General features: G+C 52.9%; 1 protein-coding gene across 4 annotated transcripts in view; it reads left to right on the plus strand.

Annotated features, from left to right (window-relative positions):
• The window catches only part of SLC6A13 (solute carrier family 6 member 13), a 36,603-nt gene extending 16,332 nt beyond the window's left edge, over positions 1-20,271 (plus strand). For 2 of the 4 annotated variants that reach the window (XM_032391002.1, XM_032391003.1), the window contains 12 exons: positions 881-1,021; positions 5,305-5,389; positions 6,073-6,205; positions 7,109-7,243; positions 12,756-12,859; positions 13,749-13,873; positions 16,184-16,296; positions 16,626-16,763; positions 17,483-17,585; positions 18,063-18,163; positions 19,368-19,538; positions 19,851-20,271. In XM_032391002.1, the coding sequence (XP_032246893.1) occupies positions 881-1,021; positions 5,305-5,389; positions 6,073-6,205; positions 7,109-7,243; positions 12,756-12,859; positions 13,749-13,873; positions 16,184-16,296; positions 16,626-16,763; positions 17,483-17,585; positions 18,063-18,163; positions 19,368-19,538; positions 19,851-19,973 (1,472 nt within the window). In that variant the 3' untranslated portion in view covers positions 19,974-20,271. Of the gene's footprint in view, positions 1-867; positions 1,022-5,304; positions 5,390-6,072; positions 6,206-7,108; positions 7,244-12,755; positions 12,860-13,748; positions 13,874-16,183; positions 16,297-16,625; positions 16,764-17,482; positions 17,586-18,062; positions 18,164-19,367; positions 19,539-19,850 lie in introns of all 4 variants that reach the window. The other 2 variants (XM_032391006.1, XM_032391004.1) reach the window with 2 other exon arrangements.
• Positions 20,272-22,054: the final 1,783 nt, after the last annotated feature.

The raw sequence follows: 22,054 nt of genomic DNA on the forward strand, positions 1-22,054 counted from the left end.
TAAGTTGTCCTATGCAAGTGTTATATTGACTTGCTATGTCATTATATTTGAGTAAGCATCCTTCCCCCATATCTTTCACAACTCTGGGTATTTGGGGTTCCCAAGCTTGTCTGCACACTGGAGTCACCTGGGGACCTTCAAAATGACCTGAGGCTTGCGCCTAACCCCCAGAGATTGTGACTTAACTGGTCTCAGGTCTGGTTTGGGCTTTGAAATTTTAAAAATATTCCCAGGTAATTCTAATATGTGGACAAATTTAGAAACACTGAGTTATATCATTTGTAAAAAATTTCGCTATGGCTGTCTATGCAGAATGGTACCTCACCATTGTTTCCTTTTGCACACCTGCAATTATTAAGGAGGATCTAGTTGTATTTTCTCCTATGTGAATTGTCTATCCCTGCTCTTTTTTTTTTTTTTTTTTTTGCCAAGTAGGCTCTATGCCCAACGTGGGGTTTGAACTCACAACCCTGAGATCAAGAGTTGCATGCTCTATGGACTGAGCCAGCCAGGCACCCCTGTTCCTGCCCTTAACATGTATTTTTATATTTCAAAAATACATCAACGTAATTCCAGAGAACATTAACTATTGGAATCTTCAAGTTAGTCTTATACATTTAAAAAATAACTTTAAATCAGTGAATTTTCAGAACTGATAAAGATGGAAGGACACAGAAAGCCAGGGTAGAGCACAATGGAAGGCAGGGAGAAAAACCCCTTCTCACTTGCCAGGGAAGGAGACGAGAGAGCCGGGAACCTGGGCCCACCACTATCTTAGGGCTCTGATAGTGGAGTACAAACCCCCTCCTAAACTGGGATGGGTGGCGTGTGAGAACTCTGTCCACTGTCCCTAGCCCAATTCTGCAGTTTTCCCTTGCAGGCATCGGCTATGCCTCCCAGATGATTGTCGTCCTCCTGAACATCTACTACATCATTGTCCTGGCCTGGGCCCTCTTCTACCTCTTTAGCAGCTTCACCGTCGACCTGCCCTGGGGAAGCTGCCACCATGAGTGGAATACAGGTAAGGTCATCCCTGGAGAGTCCATTTCCCCCTGCTGCTCTGCTGCATTAACCAGGACTAGGATTAGCCGCATATCCTGGGCACCCCATCCCCAACCTTAACTTGGGACATACTAGAAACCCGCCAAGTAGGTCACAGACAACTTGTATCAAAGATCAGCATGAGAATTCACCAGCATCACGGGCGAGATGTCACAGACTTAAAAAAAAACTGTCAACTGTACTCAAAGTAAAAAAAATTAATGTATTCAGTTCGTAGATTGTAAATTCACATATTATGCAAACAGACTTGATTTCTTTTTATGTAGTTTAGCCATTTATTTACTTCAATTTGAAGTCTGATCACGTTGGTGTATGTATGTATTGTTTGTCCATGATCTTTGTTCCTCACGTCTTCTTTTTTTTTAAATAAACTATTTTTTTTATTATGTTATGTTAATCACCATACATTACACCATTAGTTTTTGATGTAATGTTCCATGATTCATTATTTGCGTATAACACCCAGTGCTCCATTCAGTACATGCCTTCTTTAATACCCATCACCAGGCTAACCCATCCTCCCACCTCCCTCCCCTCTAGAACTCTCAGTTTGTTTCTCAGAGTCCATCGTCTCTCATGGTTCGTCTCCCCCTCCGATTTCCCCCCTTCATTTTTCCCTTCCTGCTATCTTCTTCTTTTTTTTTTTTTTAACATATAATGTATTATTTGTTTCAGAGGTACAGATCTGTGATTCAACAGTCTTACACAATTCACAGCATTCACCATAGCACATACCCTCCCCAGTGTCTATCACCCAGCCACCCCATCCTTCCCACCTCCCACCACTCCAGCAACCCTCAGTTTGTTTCCTGAGATTAAGAATTCCTCCTATCAGTGAGGTCATATGATACATGTCTTTCTCTGATTGACTTATTTCACTCAGCGTAATACCCTCCAGTTCCATCCATGTCGTTGCAAATGGCAAGATTCATTCCTTTTGATGGCTGCATAATATTCTATTGTATATATATACCACATCTTCTTTATCTATTCATCTGTCAGTGGACATCTTGGCTCTTTCCACAGTTTGGCTATTGTGGACATTGTTGCTATAAACATCGGGGTGCACGTACCCCTTTGGATCCCTACATTTGTATCTTTGGGGTAAATACCCAGTAGTGCAATTGCTGAGTCGTATGGTAGCTCTATTTTCAACTTTTTGAGGAACCTCCACACTGTTTTCCAGAGTGGCTGCACCAGCTTGCATTCCCAACAGTGTAGGAGGGTTCCCCTTTCTCTGCATCCCCGCCAACATCTGTCGTTTCCTGACTTGTTAATTTTAGCCATTCTGACTGGTGTGTTCTTCATGTCTTCTTTCTGATTCTGTCTTGGGTCTTTCTCTCTCACAGTCCATCTCGATTTAACTGGGGAATAAGCTGTTTTGTGTGTCTTCATTATAATTTTTAAGAACACTTGATTTTTCCTGTGCTTATAAGACTGTGTGTGACTCTTAGAAGACAACAGGAGCCACCCGTGGCCATAGGACCACCCAGTCGATTTGGTTGAAAGTAACAAAAATTGAAAATCCCTAGGGTAGTGCCGTCCAAGAGAACTTTCTGCGATGAGGAAAACGTTCTCCGTACTCTCCAACTTGGTAGCTGCCAGTTACACGTAGCTGTGGAGTGCTTGAAATGTGCCCAGTGTGTGTGAAGACCTGAGTTTTAAAGTTTTTGTTTAATTTTAAGTAGCTTAAATGTAAGTAGCCACGTGGGGCTGGAGGCTACTCCATGGACAACACAGGTGAGGAGCTGTCCAGTGTGGATCCTCTTGTGCTCACTGCCCAAATATCCCTCAGTGTCCATCAGTGAAGCCCGACCTGTGCCAGGACTCCTTTTGTTTTGTTTTGTTGTGTGTAGGTGAGGTAGTCAGTTCTGACCTGGAGTTTGAGTCCTTTGCTTGCCAAGGAGGCACATTTTGCAATGTTTAGCAAGGCCCCTCTGGCCCTCAGACCCTTGATCCCTTTCCAGGCATTCTGTTGCTGATCTCTGCCACCTTCATTCCACCAGTTTGCAAGTGAAGACTCCCATCTTGGAGGCTCCTCCCCCCACATCCCAAGATTCCTTAGGTTCTTCTTAAATGTACCTGGTGGTGCCTGCCCTGAGCCCTGACTCCCTGCGGCACTTACCTCACTTCCTGGCTATTGGTCAGCAAGATCTTGAGGACCGAAAGGCGTCTTTATCTGTGTCTCCTTTGTGCCCGAGTACAGTGCTGCCTACACCATAAGCACTCAAAATAATATTCTGTTGGGTGAGTCCAGTCGTAAAAATCAGTTTTATTCCAGTATTTTCTTTATTATGTCTTTTTTTCTTTCTTTCTTTCTTTCTTCCCTCCTCCCTTCTTTCCTCCCTCCCTCCATCCCTCATTAATTCTATCATTCTATTTACACTGAAATCACCCTTGACAACCAGCTTGTCAGATGCTGATTTGATCCAGATCTCAGGGGAGTTCCTTTTGTAGAAATGTTGCAAATTTTTGGTGGCCTAGGGCTTTTGTTTCAGGGCATTGTTAGGCCTACAACCCTTGGGGTTGACTGGGGGGATCTCTGAGACAATCTTGAGGCAAATTCTATACCTGAGTCTTTTGCTTCTTGACATATTTGACATTTCTCCTAGTGAGTCTGGTTTTACTCAGAGCCTAGCATCTTTTGTAGTAGAGGACATCCCATCCTGTCAAGATGAAACAACACTTTCCTGGGTGAGCCGAAGCTTCAAGGAGAGAGAGAGGGTTTAGTGGAAAGAATGCTTGATGGGCATTCATTCAGCAGATGTTTGTTGAGATCCTACCCTGTGCCAGACTCTGTTCTAAGCACTGGGGTTATGATAAGGCACACAAAGATCCCTGCCCTCATGTGGTTTTTGTTCTAGTGGCGAGACACAGATCATAAACAAAATAAATGTGTAATATGTATTACCTGAGAAGAAGTGCTAGGGAGAAACATAAAACAGGGAGGAGGGGTTGGGAGTGTTAGGGGTGGGAGTTGTCATTTTCAACGGAGTCATCCAGGAAGGACTTACTGAGATGACACAGGAGTCATGTTCTAAGGAGGGTGTGGGGAGTCAGCCGCTAGGGGCTAGGTAGGAGGAACACCCAGTGCAAAGGCCGTGAGGGGGCCTTGTGCCTACAGCATCAGGGAACAGCCGCCGTGTGGCTGGAGCAGGTGAGTGGGGGAGCCCCGGGGGATGAGGTCAGAGGTGATGGTGGTAGATTGACGAGGGGGGGTGATTATAGGGGTTATGGGTTCTTTCTCTGCGTGGGGTGAGAAGCTCATTGGAGAGTTTTAAACTGAGACGTGACATAGAGTAACTTAAATTTTAACAAAATCATTCTGGCTGCTGTGTGGAGATTGCATGAGGGAGGCAGGAGTAGAAACTGGAGGCCAGTGAAGGAGCCACGAAATGGTGGGCACCTGCACCAGGGTGCTGGTAGTGGCCATAATGAGAAAAGTCTGATTGTAGATGTTTTGAAGGTAGGACATACAATTTGCTGAGCTGGATTCTAGCCCTCAGTTCGTCATTTATGAACTGTGACAGTCCATTTCTAAGAAGATTCCCTTTCTTCATGTGTACAATGGGGAAAACACTATTTGGCTTAATATTTTCTAGGATTATTATACTAACACAACGTAAAAAAGAATGCGAGCCCCTGTTGTGAAACTCCAAAGTCATTTACAGATAATTAAGAGCCACTACTTACCGGGCACCTTACCCTCAGGTTTTCATTTAGTCCCCTGTCAATCTCACAACTGGATGTCACTATGTACATTCTAGAATCGAGGGAAGTGAAGTCAGAGAGCCACACGCAAATAACCAGAGGGTCAGGATTCGAACCAGAACTTTCTGACCTTGTGTCTGAGCTCTTGGCCACTCGGCTACATGTCTTCCCTAGAAAGCATTTTTATTATCCCTCAGAGATTGTGCCTTCATACAAGGCAGTGACCTAGAAATATTTGCAAACTTTGAAGCAGACAGCATGCAGGGCATCCTTCCCGATGCCATCTGATCATGCTTTAGTAAGAGTATGTACCCAAACATTTAGAAGCCCACACGTAAAATCATGTGGGAGAAGGTGAGATAAGCTTGTTGAAGTTATTTTGCATTCGAGGATGTTTGTGTGGACAACTTCAGCCCAATTCCTTCCAGATCCCTTACTTCCCATTGCCCTATAATTTCACACCCCTCTCTCTGGCCATGTCAAATAGCGAATGATCTTTCTCTTGCTTCCTTCCCTGGGACCCACGGGTAGAATACTGTGTGGAGTTCCAGAGGACCAATGGCTCCCTGAATGTGACCTCTGAGAATGCCACCTCTCCTGTCATCGAGTTCTGGGAGTAAGTGAGGCCCTCTCCCCATCCCAGTGTGGGCGGTGGGTTTGAAAGGAGGCCACAGGAATGGGCTCGTGTGGTGCTGACCCTCAGTGGACAGCAAGAGAAGAATTTCTGTTTCCTTCTTTGGTGGCCCTGTCACTTAAGTGGCTTTTTTTTTTTTTTCTTGTTGGGCTTGTATCTGTGGTTAATGCAGAACTGGTTTCAAAGATGAGAATTTTGCAACTCTCCTCAGGCCGCACCTGCCTTCTCTCCCCCCGTCCCCACCCCCACGTTGGATGGCGCGCAGGCTTTTGTGTGGACACTCCTACCTCCCCTCCCCCCGCAGCTGCGTGTGCGCTGCCTCTTAGCCCCCCTCCCTCGTAGCCCTAGGTTCACCTAGGCCATGATTCCTAATATCAACACAACCCGAAACCCTGGTTGAGAAGATAATGGGTTTGCACCTCCCTCTCTAGGTTAAATTGGTACTCAGCCTCCCAGAGCATACTTAGCTGGGAACAGTTTATATTTATCTCCCTTGCTATCTATCCCCATCTCTGGGCAAAGGAGGGCCTCATGGATCTGAGCGAAAAGAGCTGACGAGCCTTTGGACAAGAGCCTGGAGGCATGGCTCCACTGCCTGAGACATGTGGGCCACAAAACTGAGGCTGGGGGTGAAAGTGGAGCCCGGCTCAACCTTCTCTCCCCAGGAGGCGGGTCCTGAAGATCTCCGATGGCATCCATGACCTGGGGGCCCTGCGCTGGGAGCTGGCCTTGTGCCTCCTGCTCGCCTGGGTCATCTGCTACTTCTGCATCTGGAAGGGGGTCAAGTCCACGGGCAAGGTCCGTGTTGGAGAGCTCCTGGCCCCTCTCGTCCCAGGACTCCCTGCCCTCCCTGGGGGCCTGGTCACCCAGGAGCGCCCTGAGCTGTAACCTGATCAGGGACGGGAGGGAATGAACCCGTCAAGATTGTATGTGGCTCCCTCCCTTGATTCTGTGCCTCTCCTTGCTTCGCTCCTGTGCACTCTGGTATGTGGGGAAATGGAATGGAAAGGAGGGAGAGAGAAAGGCAGGAAGGACACTTCCAAGGAATGTGATCTTGCAGTATACCGCACGTGGGGGCACATTGCAAATTTAACAGACGTCGTGGCTCCCTGATTTATTCAACGGTTCTTTGGAAAAAGAATCCCACTGAGACTATTTATCTCAAAATGATTCGCAACCACCCTGAGAACTTGGGGGGTACTCTGCCAGAGAGTGTATGAGGTGTTAGAGGGCATTCTGAGTCCTTCTGGACTCTTGCCCTGGAGGCCTCTGACAAGGCTTCCTTCCTAATCTGGCTGCCTGGCTGTGCTAAGCTTGTAAGCTCTGTGAGGACAGGGATCATGTGTTGGAGAGTTTCTCGTGCCTGACAGCCCTGTGCCATAATTCTAAGCACACTTGTTGGGAGCATGCCTGAGTTCATTCAGTCACTTAACAAATATTTACCGGGTATGTGTCGGGGGAGGGTGGGTGCGTTAAGCTGGAGGGAGAGAAGGGTAAGGGTGGTTGTGGCTTAAGGCAGAGGGCAGATGGAGCCTGAACAGCTGCAGGGGTGAGAGGGAGGGGGCAGAGAGAAACACTCTTGACCTCCTCTGTGTGCGTGTGGAGGGGGAGCTCCTGCTTCCTGCCTCTGCTGCCCGGGGGGCTCGGGGCCCCTCCTTCCAAACTCACAGGTTCCTTGTCTTTCATCTGCCCCCCGGCCAGGTGGTGTACTTCACAGCCACATTCCCCTACCTCATGCTGGTGGTCCTGTTAATTCGAGGGGTGACGCTGCCCGGGGCAGCCCAAGGAATTCAGTTTTACCTGTACCCCAACCTCACACGTCTGTGGGATCCCCAGGTAAGAAGCCACAGACAGGGGCCATCCCGTGGCTCTGGAGGCTTTTTCCCTGCTCATGGCCCAAACCCTGCGGCGTCCATGGTGGCGTGGGGGTTCTCCAGCGCTGCATCAGCAGCTGTCTGTGGTCCCCCGCTTGGTCGGCGGCTGCCAGGGAGCCCAGGCATGGTTCTCAGGGGCTGCGGATCTGTCACCCGCAGGCTGCAGCCCGGTCCCCACCACCATCTTCCCCGTCCCCCTGTCCCATTTTTCCTCTGGGTGATCTCACCTCGATTTCTTACCCCTCCACCAGCCCTTCTGGTTCCGTCCCTCTGCCCACGTGGCCCATCCCGAGGCCCCGGTTCCCCAGCCCTCCCAGCGCCCGGCTGGGCTGGTGTCGAGTTTCCTGTCAGTTGTCCAGAGGTCCCGGCCTCCTGGCCTCCTCCCTCCCCTCCAGCCCTTCCCTCACGTCCACTCGTCCACTCGGTCTGCTTCGGCCAGCTTCCTCGCGGCCTGGCACGGGGAGGGAGTGCTGCTTGCTCACTGGAGGGGTTTGGAGAGCAGGGCCTGAAATAAGAAGCCACCGCGGCTGACGGGTTTCTTATCTTCTCCTGTTTGGCAGCCGTTTTGAAAGCTGGCAAAGCCAGGAGGTGTCGAGGGCCGGAGGGGAGCGTGGGTAAGCTCCACCCCAGAGCCCCTAAAATGCGTTGCCCAGCTACGTGCCCCACCTCTGCCTCCCTGGCACAGAGGTCGCCCTCCCTTTGGGGGCTGGAGGAGCTCTCTGTGTCTGCAAGGGGGCCCTGGGGAGACAGAGGGCGGGAGGCTCCCGGCGCAGAAGAGACGCGAACAGCCGGATGGCTTTGCAGACGTTGCAAATGCTGAGTTCCCTGTTGGGCAGAATTTGGGGGAGGATCCAGCAGCTGCATTTTTCTCACGGCTCCCAGCCACCCTGGCAAAGTTAAGTCCTGCCATCCTGAGTTCTGCCGGCAACCGGCAGTCGCCAGAGCACTCGTCTTCCAAAAGCTCCCCACGGGGTCCAGCAGCCTTGTGCGCTAGGTCCTGCTCAATGATCCGGTGGGCTACGGGCTTATCCTTCCCTCCCCCGTTTCTTAGACATAGTAGAGGTGCGGATTGCCGCTGCCTCATCTCCACGTGAGGCCCACGGGCTGTAGTCAGGTTTGGGAGCAAACGGTGGAACTGTAGTCGTTGAAGCTAAAAGGCCCCCAGAGATCAACCAGTGCAAACTCCTCACTGAACAGATGAGCAAACAAGGCCCAAGGTCACACAGCAAGTAAGTGGCTGGCCAAACAAAGTGTACTTTTATCTTGTGAATCATAAGCCCTTTGACTTCTCTGGAACCCAAGTGTTGTGGTGGAGAGTCCATAGCAAGCAGGAGCTCGTGGGGGCCAGCTTTGAAGGCCAGGGGTGGAGGGTGGCTTGGATCTCCTGTGCGGGAGGGCTCCACTGTTGTTCTGGAACCGCAGACATGTGAACCAGTGGCTAAGCAGCCATCCGCCTTCGCTTGGGGGTCAGGCTGGGAAGGAGGAGCCGTGTTCAGTCAGGGAGACGGGCAGGTAGGCTGAAAGAGAAATAGGAGGGAAGGGTCTGGTATTTCTGGAATGGATTTTCGGCTTCTGCGACCAATGCCTCGTTTGTCCTGATCAGCTATTTATAGTCAACAACGATCGAGCACTAACCATGTCCCTGTCGTTGTTACGTGCAGTATTACAGCTAACCCTCGTGGCAGACCAGTGAGGTGTCCCCATTTTACAGGAAAGGGAGGCCTAGGGAGCTTAACGCATTTCCCATCCTCACATTTGCAACTGGAACTTGGGTCTGAATGATGACAAATCCCATATGCTTTACGATCTCTTGAATTGAAGGCAAAGTCCCCATCTGCTCATCTTTGTTTTTCTCAAAGCTCATTCATTCAGCAAAAAATTTACAGAACATTTATTATGCGACAGGTCTGTTCTAGGTGTCGTCGTTGTTAGATGATAGCTGGCAGCAAACGTGAAGAAGGTGGACCAGACAGCCTTAAACTCTGAGCGTTAACAAGGCCATGATTCCGTGTCTGGGTTACTGCAGGGAATACAACCTCTTTTCGTCTGCCGTCCAGGGTACCACCCTTCCAACCCCGGCCAGCTGTGGGCTGTGCAGGGAGCATGCGCCTTCCAAGTCCTCTGAAGCTGTGAGGAGGGAGATGTTTCCAGGGCCGGGCTTGGTCTGGGCTACCCAGCCGCCTTCTTGGCCGCTGGGTCCCGGTCTCTGGCTGCAGCTAGGCCTCTGTTGTCGGAGAGAGTAGCAGCCTTCCGGGGTGATGCCCCTGCCGGAGCCCTAACTGAATGTAGCTGGCACTCCCCAGGAAGTGTGAGAGTTCCAACTGGCATTTGCCTGGCACTTGAGAAAGGTGTAAGATTCCTGCTAGCCAGCACAAAGACCCCAGACATCTCTGTCTGCCAGGCACTCTGTCTGGGAGGGGGAGGCAGGCAGAGACAATGCTGGCTTTATCTGGCTCCCTCCTCTCTTGCTGCCAGGCTTGCTGGGTGTCAGGCAGCTCAATGCCTCTCCCGGTGTTTCCTGGGGCTCAGCGCTTTCACACGCGGGAGGGGCTCCTGGAGACTCTGGACTCTCCTGGGCTGCCTTTCTTTCCCTTGCCTGGCCCTTTGTTCTGCTGCCTTTGTTCGGTAGATGGATAGGGGGTAGGGTGTCCAAAGAGCCCTTGTGGAACCTTTGAAAGCTCCATGTGAAGCTCTTCTAATGAAGGGTTTGTTCAGGGAGGCGGGTGGAACATTGATTAGAATGGGTCTTCTTATTTTGACATCTATGGGACCTCATCATCACTGAAAGGTGAGTTGCCTTTTTGAAGTAACCACAGCAACAACAAACACACTTATTATGCGCTCGTTATTTGCCAGGCGCTTTACTGAGGGCAAGATGCCGGGGAGACCCCACACAGCCCCATGAGTCCCTGTTAGCTTCATCTTGTAGATGAAGAAACTCAAGCGTAGAAAACTTAAAGAAATTTGCTCCAAATCCACAAAACTAGCATGTGGGGGAGCTTGGGTTTTATGCCAAAAAAGAGAGTCTGCTGTCTTGATGACCATGATACACATTTTCCAAAGAGTATGAATGTGAGAGTTTTCAGGGCTGCTTTTTATTATTCCAGAAAGACAGGGAACTCATACTTAACTTATGTGCTAAGGATTTCACATATAATATTTTATTTGTTATTATACCCATTTCCCTGATGAGAAAAGTGAGGTTCAGAGAGGTTAAGTGACTTGCCCAAATCACGCAGCTAGTAATAAATAGAGTTAAGAGTTGAACCCAGTTCAATGTGACTCCAAAGCCCAGGCTTTTTCCATTACGCACTATTGCCTTCCTACAAATAGTAAATATAATCATCGTTGGGATTGAGCTCAACGTTGAAAACATCCTTCCTGGATCTTCTAGAGGTCCCTGTCTTCCTCTGCTCCCCCGAAGACCTCTCTCTTTTGCCCACACTCCACCAGGTGTGTCTCACACTTGTTTTATTCTTGGTCAGTCTCCTGTCACAGCCAAAGACGCATCGGGGCTTTGTTTTAGAAACCAGGGCTGCTGGCGTGGTCAGGGAGCAGGCCGCCTGTGGTGGGGAACAGAACAGCTTGCTCTGCTGTTCCTGCGGCCCTTTCTCTGACCCCACTCTTCTCCCCATCCCAGCAGGCCCGTCAGGCTGCAGCTGGGCCAAGAGCCGGGGGGGGGGGGGGGGGGGCTTGCCAGGCTTCCCGGGGAGCGGGCTTTAGTCAGAGGCTCCAGGTCTGACCCTCGTCCTCAGAACTCTCAGCCCTCCTGCTGCATTTTCCTCTGTTCTCATTAACCTCTGCCCCCAACCCAATCATAGTCTGTCCCCCTCAGGGCAGGGTGAACTGCCAAGTCACAATTTTTCTTATTTTTTTTTCCCAAGCCCAAGTTCTCGAAACTTCAGCACCCTGGGATTTGCGGCCCCTGCCTGTGTGTGGGCAGCCGAAGAGCAGCTCTGAGGGCAGCGGAGCGTTTCCCTGTTAACTCGTGGGTCTGTCTGCAGCCTGGGCACTGCCAGGCCCGGGGAGCAAACTTCCAAGACCCGAGGCTCCTGGGCCATCTCCTGGAGGGCCTGTTGGGGAGAGATCACCTGGGCTGGTGGCTGTGGGCCCCCAGGTAGATAGGGGTGTCTCCCAGCCCTCCCTCTCTGGGCCTGGGTCAGGGGATGGGGTTCACAGTGAGCAGAAGGGACAGGAGGCTAGAGATGTTCTCCTCTTTTCTTCACCGTCTTTCTGGCTCTTCCCCGCTTCCCACAGAAATGGAATATAACGCAAGGAGAGGGTGCCCTGGGCAGATCCCGGGCGCCAGTTCTCAGGGCCTGTAGGGCAGCGACTCCCACATCTGGCTGACATTAGGCTCATTCAGGAGGCTCTGAAAATAATACAGATTTCTGCATTTTCCTGAAGTCCTAGAGATCCAGTATCTCAACGGGGGCTTGTCGATGGGTCCCCGAGACCTACCACAACGCTGGGGAAATGGTAGGGGCGCGTGTGACAAGACAGCGAAGGAGGTTGGGGGCGGTCACGATGGTCAGGGAAGCAGCGAGAGGAGCCAGGGACACGGCAGCTGAGGCATTGGTGGATGTGAGCTTTGGGAGCTTGACGTGAGTGGAAGGAAAGCAGGGGCCTTTTGGGGGGCTGCTAGAGCAGGACAAAGCAAAGACAGGAAATGGGGAGCCCGGAGAGGTTAGGCCGCCTGCCTGGTGGTTTCTGCACCCGTAGCTTAGTGCTCCCTTGTGGCGCTCACATCCTCTGAAGATAGGAGGCGCCTGGGGAGGGTCTGCGGCCCTGGGACCCCACTTCCCGTGGATCGTCAGGGTTGCCCAGTCCTGTTCGCCTTGATGTGCTTTCTCTTTGGGATGTTATTGTAGCTGTTAAATCTAAATCATAACATGCCCGGGCCGGCCAGGCCAGCTGAGATAATACCGGTCCTAGCTGGGCCCCGGATTTAGCCACAGAGCTCTTCCCCCCAAGGAGTACAAAGTACATGCATTCCTGTCCAGCCTCTGGACTTTTTTGAGCTGAGGATGATTCTTCCTGCGTTCCAGACAGCAGATTTGGAGGTGCGAGGGGCAAAGCTGTATTCTTGCCACGGCACTGATATGAAGGACCCCCTAGCTCCAGAGATCCTGTCCCCAGATTCCTTCCAAACTGGTCATACTGCAAGGAGGGCCCGGGAAGGGAGAAAGTGGAGGCAGAATCAGGGCCTTATTTCTGTTGCAGAAAGTTGGTGCCAGGCCTGGCTTAGTCCTAGAGCTCCCTCCCAGGCTCCGCCACCCCGGGTCCTTCAGGCTTCGCCCAGTGCCTGCTGCCCACGCCGTCCCGGTAGCGCCTGAGAAACGCTGTCGGGGTGCCCACTGGGAGAGCCGGGTCGCAGGCTGAGAGCAGCGTTGGCCACCGGCCTGCATGCTCCCATGGAGCCCGGACGGCCTGGGTTTCCTGGGGTGCAACGTTCTTGCCTTTTCCCTGTGTAGGTGTGGATGGACGCGGGCACCCAGATCTTCTTCTCCTTCGCCATCTGTCTAGGGTGCCTGACCGCCCTGGGCAGCTACAACAAGTACCACAACAACTGCTACAGGTGATTGGAGGGGTGGGGCCTGGGCCGCCGACCCGCCTCTCCCTTGCCCCTCCAGCGTGCTAGGTCAGGGCTGCTTTGGACGGTGCAACAGCTCATGGATTTGCCTCCCCCCACCCGTCTTCACCCCACTTTCCCATGCCCCAGGGCCCCCAGTTGCTGAAAGGGAGCCAAGTGCGGCATGGGCATAGGGATTGCCTCCAAAGGCTGGGATGGTTGGGATTGGCTGGGAAGCCACAGTGGGGGCCCAGCCCGCTGGCTAATGGAGAGGTTAGTGGGCTCGAGCCTGAGAAGTCATTCATCATGCCATGCAGGGGAGCCTCATTTGCCCCAGCCAACGCTGAACCCTTACCTATATTTACCTCACCGCTCCCCATCTCATGTCTCCCTCCCCAGGGTTCCCTCCAGCTGACTGGGTTCATATCAGACCATCTCAGCCAAGTTCAAGCAAAAAAAAAAAAAACTCACATCATACATTTCAAAATCAAATTTGGGGGATGAGGATTATGTGTGGTTTGGGATTGTCCGTGTCTATACATACCCTCCACATTAGCGTGCCAAACTGAATTGTGTCTGAGCGGTAGCGTCCCAAGAGGTGTGGTGGCAATATGGCGGGAGGGGAGGCTGTGCAGCAGTTCGTAATTTTTAGATGAATATTGTACTTCCTTAGAACTTTATTCTTTAGTGACTACTGTGACTGACTCCAAGTCTCAGCTAATGAGTGGGTGGGGGGCAGGCAGAACCCACCCCTTGAATGTTCATCTCGATCCTGCAGGCAGCCCCCCTCTGGCCTGCATGAAGGGCTGGGGTGAGTGTCTGCCCACCTGAGGGACTTCCTGTTGGCATCCTCTTGCTGACCCGGCCTTTCTCTGCCCCCCTGCCTGCCCGACAGGGACTGCATCGCCCTCTGCTTCCTCAACAGCGGCACCAGCTTCGTGGCCGGGTTTGCCATCTTCTCTGTCCTGGGCTTCATGTCTCAGGAGCAGGGGGTGCCCATCTCTGAGGTGGCCGAGTCCGGTGAGTGTTGTGGGGCTGGGTGCCAGGGGTGGGTTCTGTGAGCTTTGTTTGAACCTTCGCCAAGTGGGATCTGGACGCCTTTCTATTGTCACATACACTGGGGGTGACCCACGGTCTCCCTTCAGTGTATGCATCCCTGGGAAGACCTGGGGGAGCACACCCACACTCACCCCAGCTTCAAAGGGTGGAGGGGTGTACAGGGAGTGTTTCCCACACCTGGCCTCTGCTGCCTTACCCTGGAGGCAACCAGTGTGACCAGGCTCGTGTTGCTCCTTCCAGAAACAATTTAGGCATCTGTGAGAAGAAAAGTGCACACACACATACACACATACGTGAACATTCATACATACTTAACACACATCACTATTTCTATTTCTTACCCCCTCTTCTAGAAAACCAACTGATAATATACTATAGACACTGTTCTGCGCTTTGCCTTGTTTTGCTCACTTTAAAATGTATCTGAAAGATAAGTTTATGTTGGCACAGAGTTTCCTCCTTTTCACCATGCAGTGTTTTTGCTTTTATATTTTTTTATTTTTTTTTAAAGATTATTTATTTATTTTAGAGAGATAGAGCGTGAGCTAGGGGAGGGACAGAGGGCAGAGGGAGAGGGAGGGAGAATCTCAAGTAGACTCCCGGCCGAGTGCAGAGCTGGATGCAGGGCTCGATCCCAGGACCCTGAGATCATGACCTGAGCTGAAATCAAGAGGTAGTCGCTTAACTGACTGAACCATTCAGGTGCCCCTGTTGTTGCTTTTATTTTATTTTTTAAAGATTTATTTATTTGAGGGCGCCTGGTGGGCTCAGTTGGTTAAGCGTCTGCCTTTGGCTCAGGTCATGATCCCAGGGTTCTGGGATCGAGCCCCTCACTGGGCTCCCTGCTGAGCAGGGAGTCTGCTTCTCTCTCTCCCTCTGCTACTCCCCCTGCTTGTGCTCCCTCTCTCTCTGTCAAATAAATAATAAAATCTTAAAAACAGATAAGATTCATTTATTTGAGAGAGAGATAGAGAATGAGAGAGCACGTGAGTACTCAACACACGAGTAGAGGGAGGGGCAGAGGGAAAGACTCTCAAGCAGGCTCCCCACTGAGTGCGGAGCCCCAGAGGGTGGGGGTAGTGCTCAGTCTCGGGACCCTGAGATCAGGACCTGAGCCGACACCGAATCAGAGGCTCAGCCCACTGAGCCACCCAGGCGCCCCCTGTTGTTGCTTTTAAATAAAATCAAGAACAAGTCCCCCCACCTGGGTAAGCTGTAAATGTCTCTTGCCCTTCCCCTACTCTTGAGGACCACCCTCTGGCCCTCTGCAGCCAGACAGTGGTTCATCATCGCCTTCCCAAGCACGCCCTGTTACGCAAAGTGACAAGCACTGGGAACTGACATCACTGATTCTTATTAAAAACGATGCTGTTTCCCTTTTACTAAATATTTGCTCTACGCCGGGCGCTGCAGGAAGCAGTTTGCTTGCACCAGGCAATGGGAAGCTTTGAGGCAGGACTGGTATTATCCCCATCCCACCAGTGTGGCAAGTGGGGATCTAAGAGGAAATGACCATCCAAGGTCACAGTCATACTGTTTCTCAGAGGAAGCTTCTGTTGGATGAACCCGGGAGCGGGCATGTGTATCTGCTGCTGTCATCTGAGCCAGCTGAGAGGAACATTAATTTGTTTGAGAGGCTGTACGTCAATGGTACTCTGAAATTGATGCCTGTTCACTCGTTGTAGGGTGACAGGAAAGGCTCTGGGTGCAGAGGTGGCAAACGGGTGGCCCCAGGTTCAATCTAGTCTTAGAGGTATTTTCTTTGGGAGCATATTCTTTGTAGAAAGAACACAGCGATTGCCTTGGTGGGGTCATGATGACGGCGGGTCTCATTGAGCCCCGCCTGTGCTCATTTGAGCCTGGGTCAGCTGCACAAATATACGTGGCCTGCCCGGCTCTGAGCTCTTTTTAAGTTTGAAACCTCTGGTTTGGGGCAATAGGTCCTGAGGGTGAGCCCTGAGGATCTGGGGTAGAGCTTGCAGAAATGCAGGTGATCTGCCCCCTTTCCGTCTCCCAAAGTCCTTACACCCACAGCCTCTAGGTTCTGTTCCTTCCAAGGAGAACACAGTGGGCGGTGCCTTGGAGATCTGGGGAGCAGGTGGAGGTTTGGGTGGCTTCTCCCAGGGGAGGCTGGGGGTGATGACTGTAACTGTGGGGCGAGGTTTCCTCCAGCTCCCGTGATTCCATGACCCACGCCGGGCAGCCTTGGGATCACACGTGGCCTGGAGGCAGCCCAGAAACTGGGCTGTGTTCTTCTGCTCCTTGTTGTAGGCCCCGGCCTGGCTTTCATTGCCTACCCCCGGGCCGTGGTGATGCTGCCCTTCTCTCCTCTCTGGGCCTGCTGCTTCTTCTTCATGGTCGTCCTCCTGGGACTGGACAGTCAGGTATCAAGAGGTGGTCACGCGGAGCCTGAGAGAGAAGTGGGTGTGTGCGGGCTGGAGGAAGGGGAGCCGTGGACAGAAGGCTGAGCCCCATGTCCTGAGGGACCTTAAGACAGTTGGGGACTGGGCGAATGTCACAGGTGGAGGCCCTTCGAGGGACCAAGAGGGGCTCTGCAGGGTAGGTCCAGACCTAAGCATGCCAGGACAGCCCTGGGGACTTGAGACAGGGACAGGGCAGGGCTGAGCCTGGGAACAAGAAGCCAGAGCTGGCTGATGCAGCAGCGTATTTTGGGAGCTCTCTTTCCCTCCAATTCTTTTGCCCTCTCATCCAGTTTGTGTGCGTAGAAAGCCTGGTGACGGCGCTGGTGGACATGTACCCCCGAGTATTCCGCAAGAAGAACCGGAGGGAGCTCCTCATCCTGGGCGTGTCTGTCACCTCCTTCTTCATCGGGCTGGTCATGCTCACAGAGGTGAGGGTCTGGGAGGCGAAGGTGGGGACCGGGTGAGGAGGAGAAGCCAAGCTGGGCAGGCCTCCCGGGCTTCAGGGCTCTGGGACTCCCTCCTTTTCCAGCCACAGGGAGCTCCAAGTAGGTGAGGCCTTCCTCTGGCCTTGGAACATTAGCCACCTACCTCCGAGGGGTGATTTGGCTCAGTGGAAAGCTAAGAGGTATGAGAAAGATGGTCAGGAAGTTCTGGGTTAGGGAAAAACTGCCTCTCCAGCAAGCTCCCATAACTTCCAGGCAGCTGAACCACGTTCCCGGGACAGACTTCAAAGGGAGGAAGGGAGCCCTGGGGATGGGTACTATTCTATGTTTCGTCTCAAGGGAGAAGGAAGGAGATGGAGCTTGTCAGCCTCACAGTACTGACGACGGCCTCTGTCCTGATCGTCTGCCAGAAAGTACACACGTCGTCTCCGACTTCTGGGTCAATCCCTAAATGTTCTCAGGGATGAGCTAACAATAGCTGTCTGTTTTATCCACCTTCTCTCCGAAAATAATAACAAAAAAATTATTTTCTCATATCTGCCTAGTGCCTCACAGCTCCCAAACTATATTCTGTTTTAATATCTGTCCCCTGTGATCCTCACCAGGTCTGCTCTGTGTCCGTGGGTGTGAGGCTGGAGGCCAGGGGGGTAAATCTGTCTGTTTCCTCTGGATACAGTTTTGGTTTTTTTCTCTTCCCCCTGCAGGGCGGAATGTACGTATTTCAGCTCTTTGACTACTATGCGGCCAGCGGCATGTGCCTCCTGTTTGTGGCCATCTTTGAGTCCCTCTGTGTGGCTTGGGTCTATGGTGAGCGACTCTTCCCCCAGGTCCTAACCCCAGGGCTCATCACCACCTCGGGGCCCTTGGACAAAAGAGTCGTCTACTGCTCTCACCCACCTTTTCCTGGGACTCCTCCCCTGCTCGACCTCAAAAATCTCAAGAATCCTAAATCGCTACCATTGGAAGGGCCCTCCAGAGGTTGCTTTGGCACCCTCCTGGTTATGGCCGCACCCAGACTGCCCCGAGTGGGCCCATATCCTGTCCTAGCCAAACCTCATCAGCCCTTCACAACCCTGATGTTCAGAAAGTCATTATCTTTGCCTGTGCCAAGTTTTGCCCCCTGCTGCGTATGCCTATGAATCCCCGGGAAGAGATTCTCCCAGCAGTGATTTGGAAAGACAGCCATGGTATCTTCTATTTCTTGGTCCTTGCCCATCCAGCCCGTGCCTCGGATGCTGAAGAATGTCCTTTCTCCCCCTTCCTTCCTTCTCTTCTTCCTGGTAGGAGCCAGGCGCTTCTATGACAACATTGAAGATATGATTGGATACAGGCCGTGGCCTCTTATCAAATACTGCTGGCTCTTCCTCACCCCAGCTGTATGCACAGTAAGAGAACCTTCAGGGGGAAAGCGACACGAAGGCAAAGAGAGATGGTGGTGGTAGGAGGATAGATCGGCTGCTAGCTCTAGAAGGGACTTCTCCACGGGAATTGAAAATCATTTTAGATTTTCACTCATCTTCCTGTTGGATTCTAGAAAATGATTAGCAAGATAGATTCTTCCTTTCCAATTCACAGAAGGTTAAACTGAGGTCCAGAGCTGCCAGGTGGTTTGACCAACACCACAATGTGAGTCAAATGTCACAGGCAGGACGGCAACCCAAGTGCATTGGGCTGCTTATAGTGATACTAATAACCACAGCAATAATAACAACACCATTACAGAGCGCGCACCTTGTGCCAGGCATAAGGTGCTTTGCACGTTTTAACCCACTTGATCTGCACAAGAACCCCATGAAGAATTACTATTATACTCATTTTATGGATGAAGCTGAAGCCAAAGAGGGTAAGCAATTTACCCTAGCGAGAAAATGGCAGTGAGCTAGGATCAAGCCCAGCAGCTTGGCCCCAGAGTCTAGGCCGTAAGCCACTAGGTGCTGCCTCCTGGGGCTTTATCTTGTGTGTTAGCTGCTCCCCCGAGCGCCCACTATATGCAGGGTATAAATGTGGCCCGGGGGCAGGAGGCATGACCCCCTGCCCTTGAGGCCCTCGCAGCCCCACCTGATGGTGCTGGAGCCTTAAACACTCAAAAACACTAGCAGCCATGTAACCATGTCCTAGCTGAGGGACAGCCCTGTGTAGAGGTGCCCGGGGGCACGGGGCCCTGCAGGGACAGGGGAAGCACCCTGGAAATTCTATTGGGGGGTGTGGATTTTGAGTAGAATGTGGATGGGGGGGGTGCCTGGGTGGCTCAGTTGGTTAAGCGACTGCCTTCAGCTCAGGTCATGATCCTGGAGTCCCAGGATCGAGTCCCACACTGGGCTCCCTGCTCAGCAGGGAGTCTGCTTCTCCCTCTGACCCTCCCCCCTCTCATGCTCTCTATCTCTCATTCTCTCTCTCAAATAAATAAAATCTTAAAAAAAAAAAAAAAAAGAAGAATGTGGATGGGGATTGGGGGTTGATTGACCCAGACGAGCCTGGAGGCCAGTCCAGGCTTGCAGTGTGACTGATGTCTGAGAGCTCTTCCAGGGGTCATGGAGCGCGCAAGGCCCCTGCTCTCCCAGCCCGTTTCTCTTCTACTCTCCTCCTCAGGCCACCTTCCTCTTCTCCTTGATCAAGTACACCCCGCTGACCTACAACAAAAAGTACACATACCCGTGGTGGGGCGATGCTCTGGGCTGGTTCCTGGCTCTGTCCTCCATGGTCTGCATTCCTGCCTGGAGCTTCTATAAACTCGGCACCCTCAAGGGCTCCTTCAGAGAGGTAGGGGGTTCATGGGGAAGGGCAGGAACCCAAGACAATGACGTAGGGCCCCATGAGGATAGACAGATGTCCACCAGGGTAGGAGCTGGTACACAGGAGCGCCACCGAGCCTGGTGAGGCTGCTGGGGAGGGACAGAGCGAGTGCTTACAAGTCTCAGAAAGAGACTGATGCCTCCAAGCCACAGGCTGGGATGCGAGGCCTGGCAGCTGGAGGGCACGTGTGGGGGGGCGGCAGGCAGACCCTGGTGAGCCGATGGGGGAAGCGGGCAGCCTGACGCCAGCTCATGATAACCACCTCCACTTCCCTTGCAGAGAATTCGCCAGCTCATGTGCCCAGCTGAGGACCTGCCTGGATGGAAGCGAGCAGAACCCTCGGCCCCTGCCACACCCAAGACATCGCTTCTCATACTCACAGAACTAGAGTCTCACTGCTAGGGCCGCGGGGCCCGGGATCGTGCCCATGGGCCTGGCTGTGGGGACGGCTGCCGAAGCGGCTCCACGGTGCCTCTCTGTCTCCACCTGCGGTAGATGAGACGCAAGGGGATAGTTTGGAATCCACCTGGGGCTGGGCGCCTCCCACCAGAACTTCACTGCTCCAGGGGTGGCCGAACAGATGTGAGATGCTGGTATCAAGAGCGCCCCCTTTGAGACAGGCCTGGGGAGGCCGGGTGAGGGCTGGTGGGTAGAGCGAGAGCCCAGTCTCTCTTACCCTTCATTCCATTAAATCCATGTTCTTCCCACCGATGGCCAGCTCTTCCGCCTGGTTCCTGCCCCTCTGCCTTGGCTGCCGTGAGCACCTCCTCGCTTTCAAGTTGTGGCTTAGCGCCCCCTGCCTCCTCTCTGGCTCTCCTTTCCTCACTGAGTTCCTGTGGCCCATGAGCAGAGGGGACGGTGGTGCCGGGGAGGACGGCGGGGCCCAGCTGAGAGCCTCCATCTTCAGACACTCACACCAGAGGGGTCTGTCACACTCTGTCCATGCTTCCCCCAGAGCCCTTTCCCTCCTCCTTCGCTCCGCGGAATAAGCAGGGCAATGGAGGTGGGCACGAGGGGGACCTGAGCCCTAGCTGGAGGAAGGAAGAGGAAAGCGTGGTCGGGCTTCTTTCCGCCCACATACCCCTTCTGCCCCCGTCCCTGACCCCGCCTGCCAAAATGGTGTGTGCGCGCCTGCCCAGGGCCTGCACCAGGGGCACGCGGGGGACAGCAGTGACTGCTGACCTGAGGCGGCAGGTGCGACAAGCCCTGGCAGAACGGGCACTACCCCAGCTCAGCCAGCAGAGGGATCCCACTTCCTCAGGACCACCTCGCTCTTCTGCTCAGGACAGATGCCGGATGCGGTGCCGCTAGACGTGGCCACAAGGGGGCGGCACTGCCATGACCCCGGCTCAGGGTCAGGGCCTGAGCTGCACAGAGGAGCTCTTGCGGTCAGGCTGCAGAGAGGATCCAGGTGGAGGGCAAAGCCTGTCCTACCTCGGGGCCAGTGGGCGTGGCCTGGGCCCCAGAGGATCCCGCAGGTGTGTCTGCAGCCTCTGTGTGTGGAGCTGGGGCACACTTACCTCTTGGTGTGTGTGTGTGTGTGTGTGTGTGTGTAAGTGCCCAAATGCACACAGCTGCGTTTCTCCCTGAGCGTGTGGAGGCTTCCGTATCTGCCTGTGTCCCCCCCTCTGCTCGGATGGTCCTTCTTCTGCTGGTGTCTGGGGGAGCATCGGCGATGCTTAGAGCTGCAGACCAAGGGCTCCCAGCATTCCCTGGGCGATTTCCCTGGTTTGTTTTACAAGTCAGTTAGTGGGGAAGGGCACTGAAATCGTTGCCAGTCTTCAGGTTTTGATTTTCTGGCTGCTGTTTGGAGAACTTATCAAAGTTAGTGGTCGCGGCCCTCCTGTTTGCTGGCGTTGGCTGCTCCCTCCTGGACAGCGCCTGGTTGGGCATCCTCCAAGCGCGCCAGGCTCAGTCACAGCCGTAGGTGGGAGAAGTAAATCTGCGAGAGAAACCTGGCATCTCCATCCATCTGACGATATTTCCAGAACACCTACTATGTGGCGCTGTGCTATGGGGTACAAAAATAGAATTTCTGCAATAACAAATTGTGGCCGATGCTGTGGAGGGAAAGCAAAGTACTATGAGGAGGGACTGGGGTCTGGGAAGGAGGCTGCTGGTTTAGGTGGGGTGGGCTGGGAAGGCCGTTCTGAGGGTGCGCTGGCTGTATCTCCAGCCATGTGGCCGCAGTTGCGAGCAGCTGTTAGGCCAGGGAGGGGATGCCTGCGGGCAGTTCCGTAATGGCCATTCGAATCCTAGTTAGGAGATTCATTAATATAGGGTGAAAAGAATCCATTGGCCCGAGGCTCAGGAGATGCAGGGCCCAGCCCTGACCTGCTCCTGACTTGTTTTTGTGGAAGTCACACGCAATTGAGGTCTTCACGTGTTTCTGATGGAGGGAATACCATGCCCCCGCCTGCACGCAGCATTGTTGTAGGGCTCAAATGAGGTCATGGGTATGAGAGCCCTTTCAGTCACTCAGT

This window comes from Phoca vitulina, unplaced genomic scaffold (assembly GCF_004348235.1).
Source record: "Phoca vitulina isolate PV1807 unplaced genomic scaffold, GSC_HSeal_1.0 scaffold59, whole genome shotgun sequence".
NCBI lineage: Eukaryota > Metazoa > Chordata > Mammalia > Carnivora > Phocidae > Phoca > Phoca vitulina.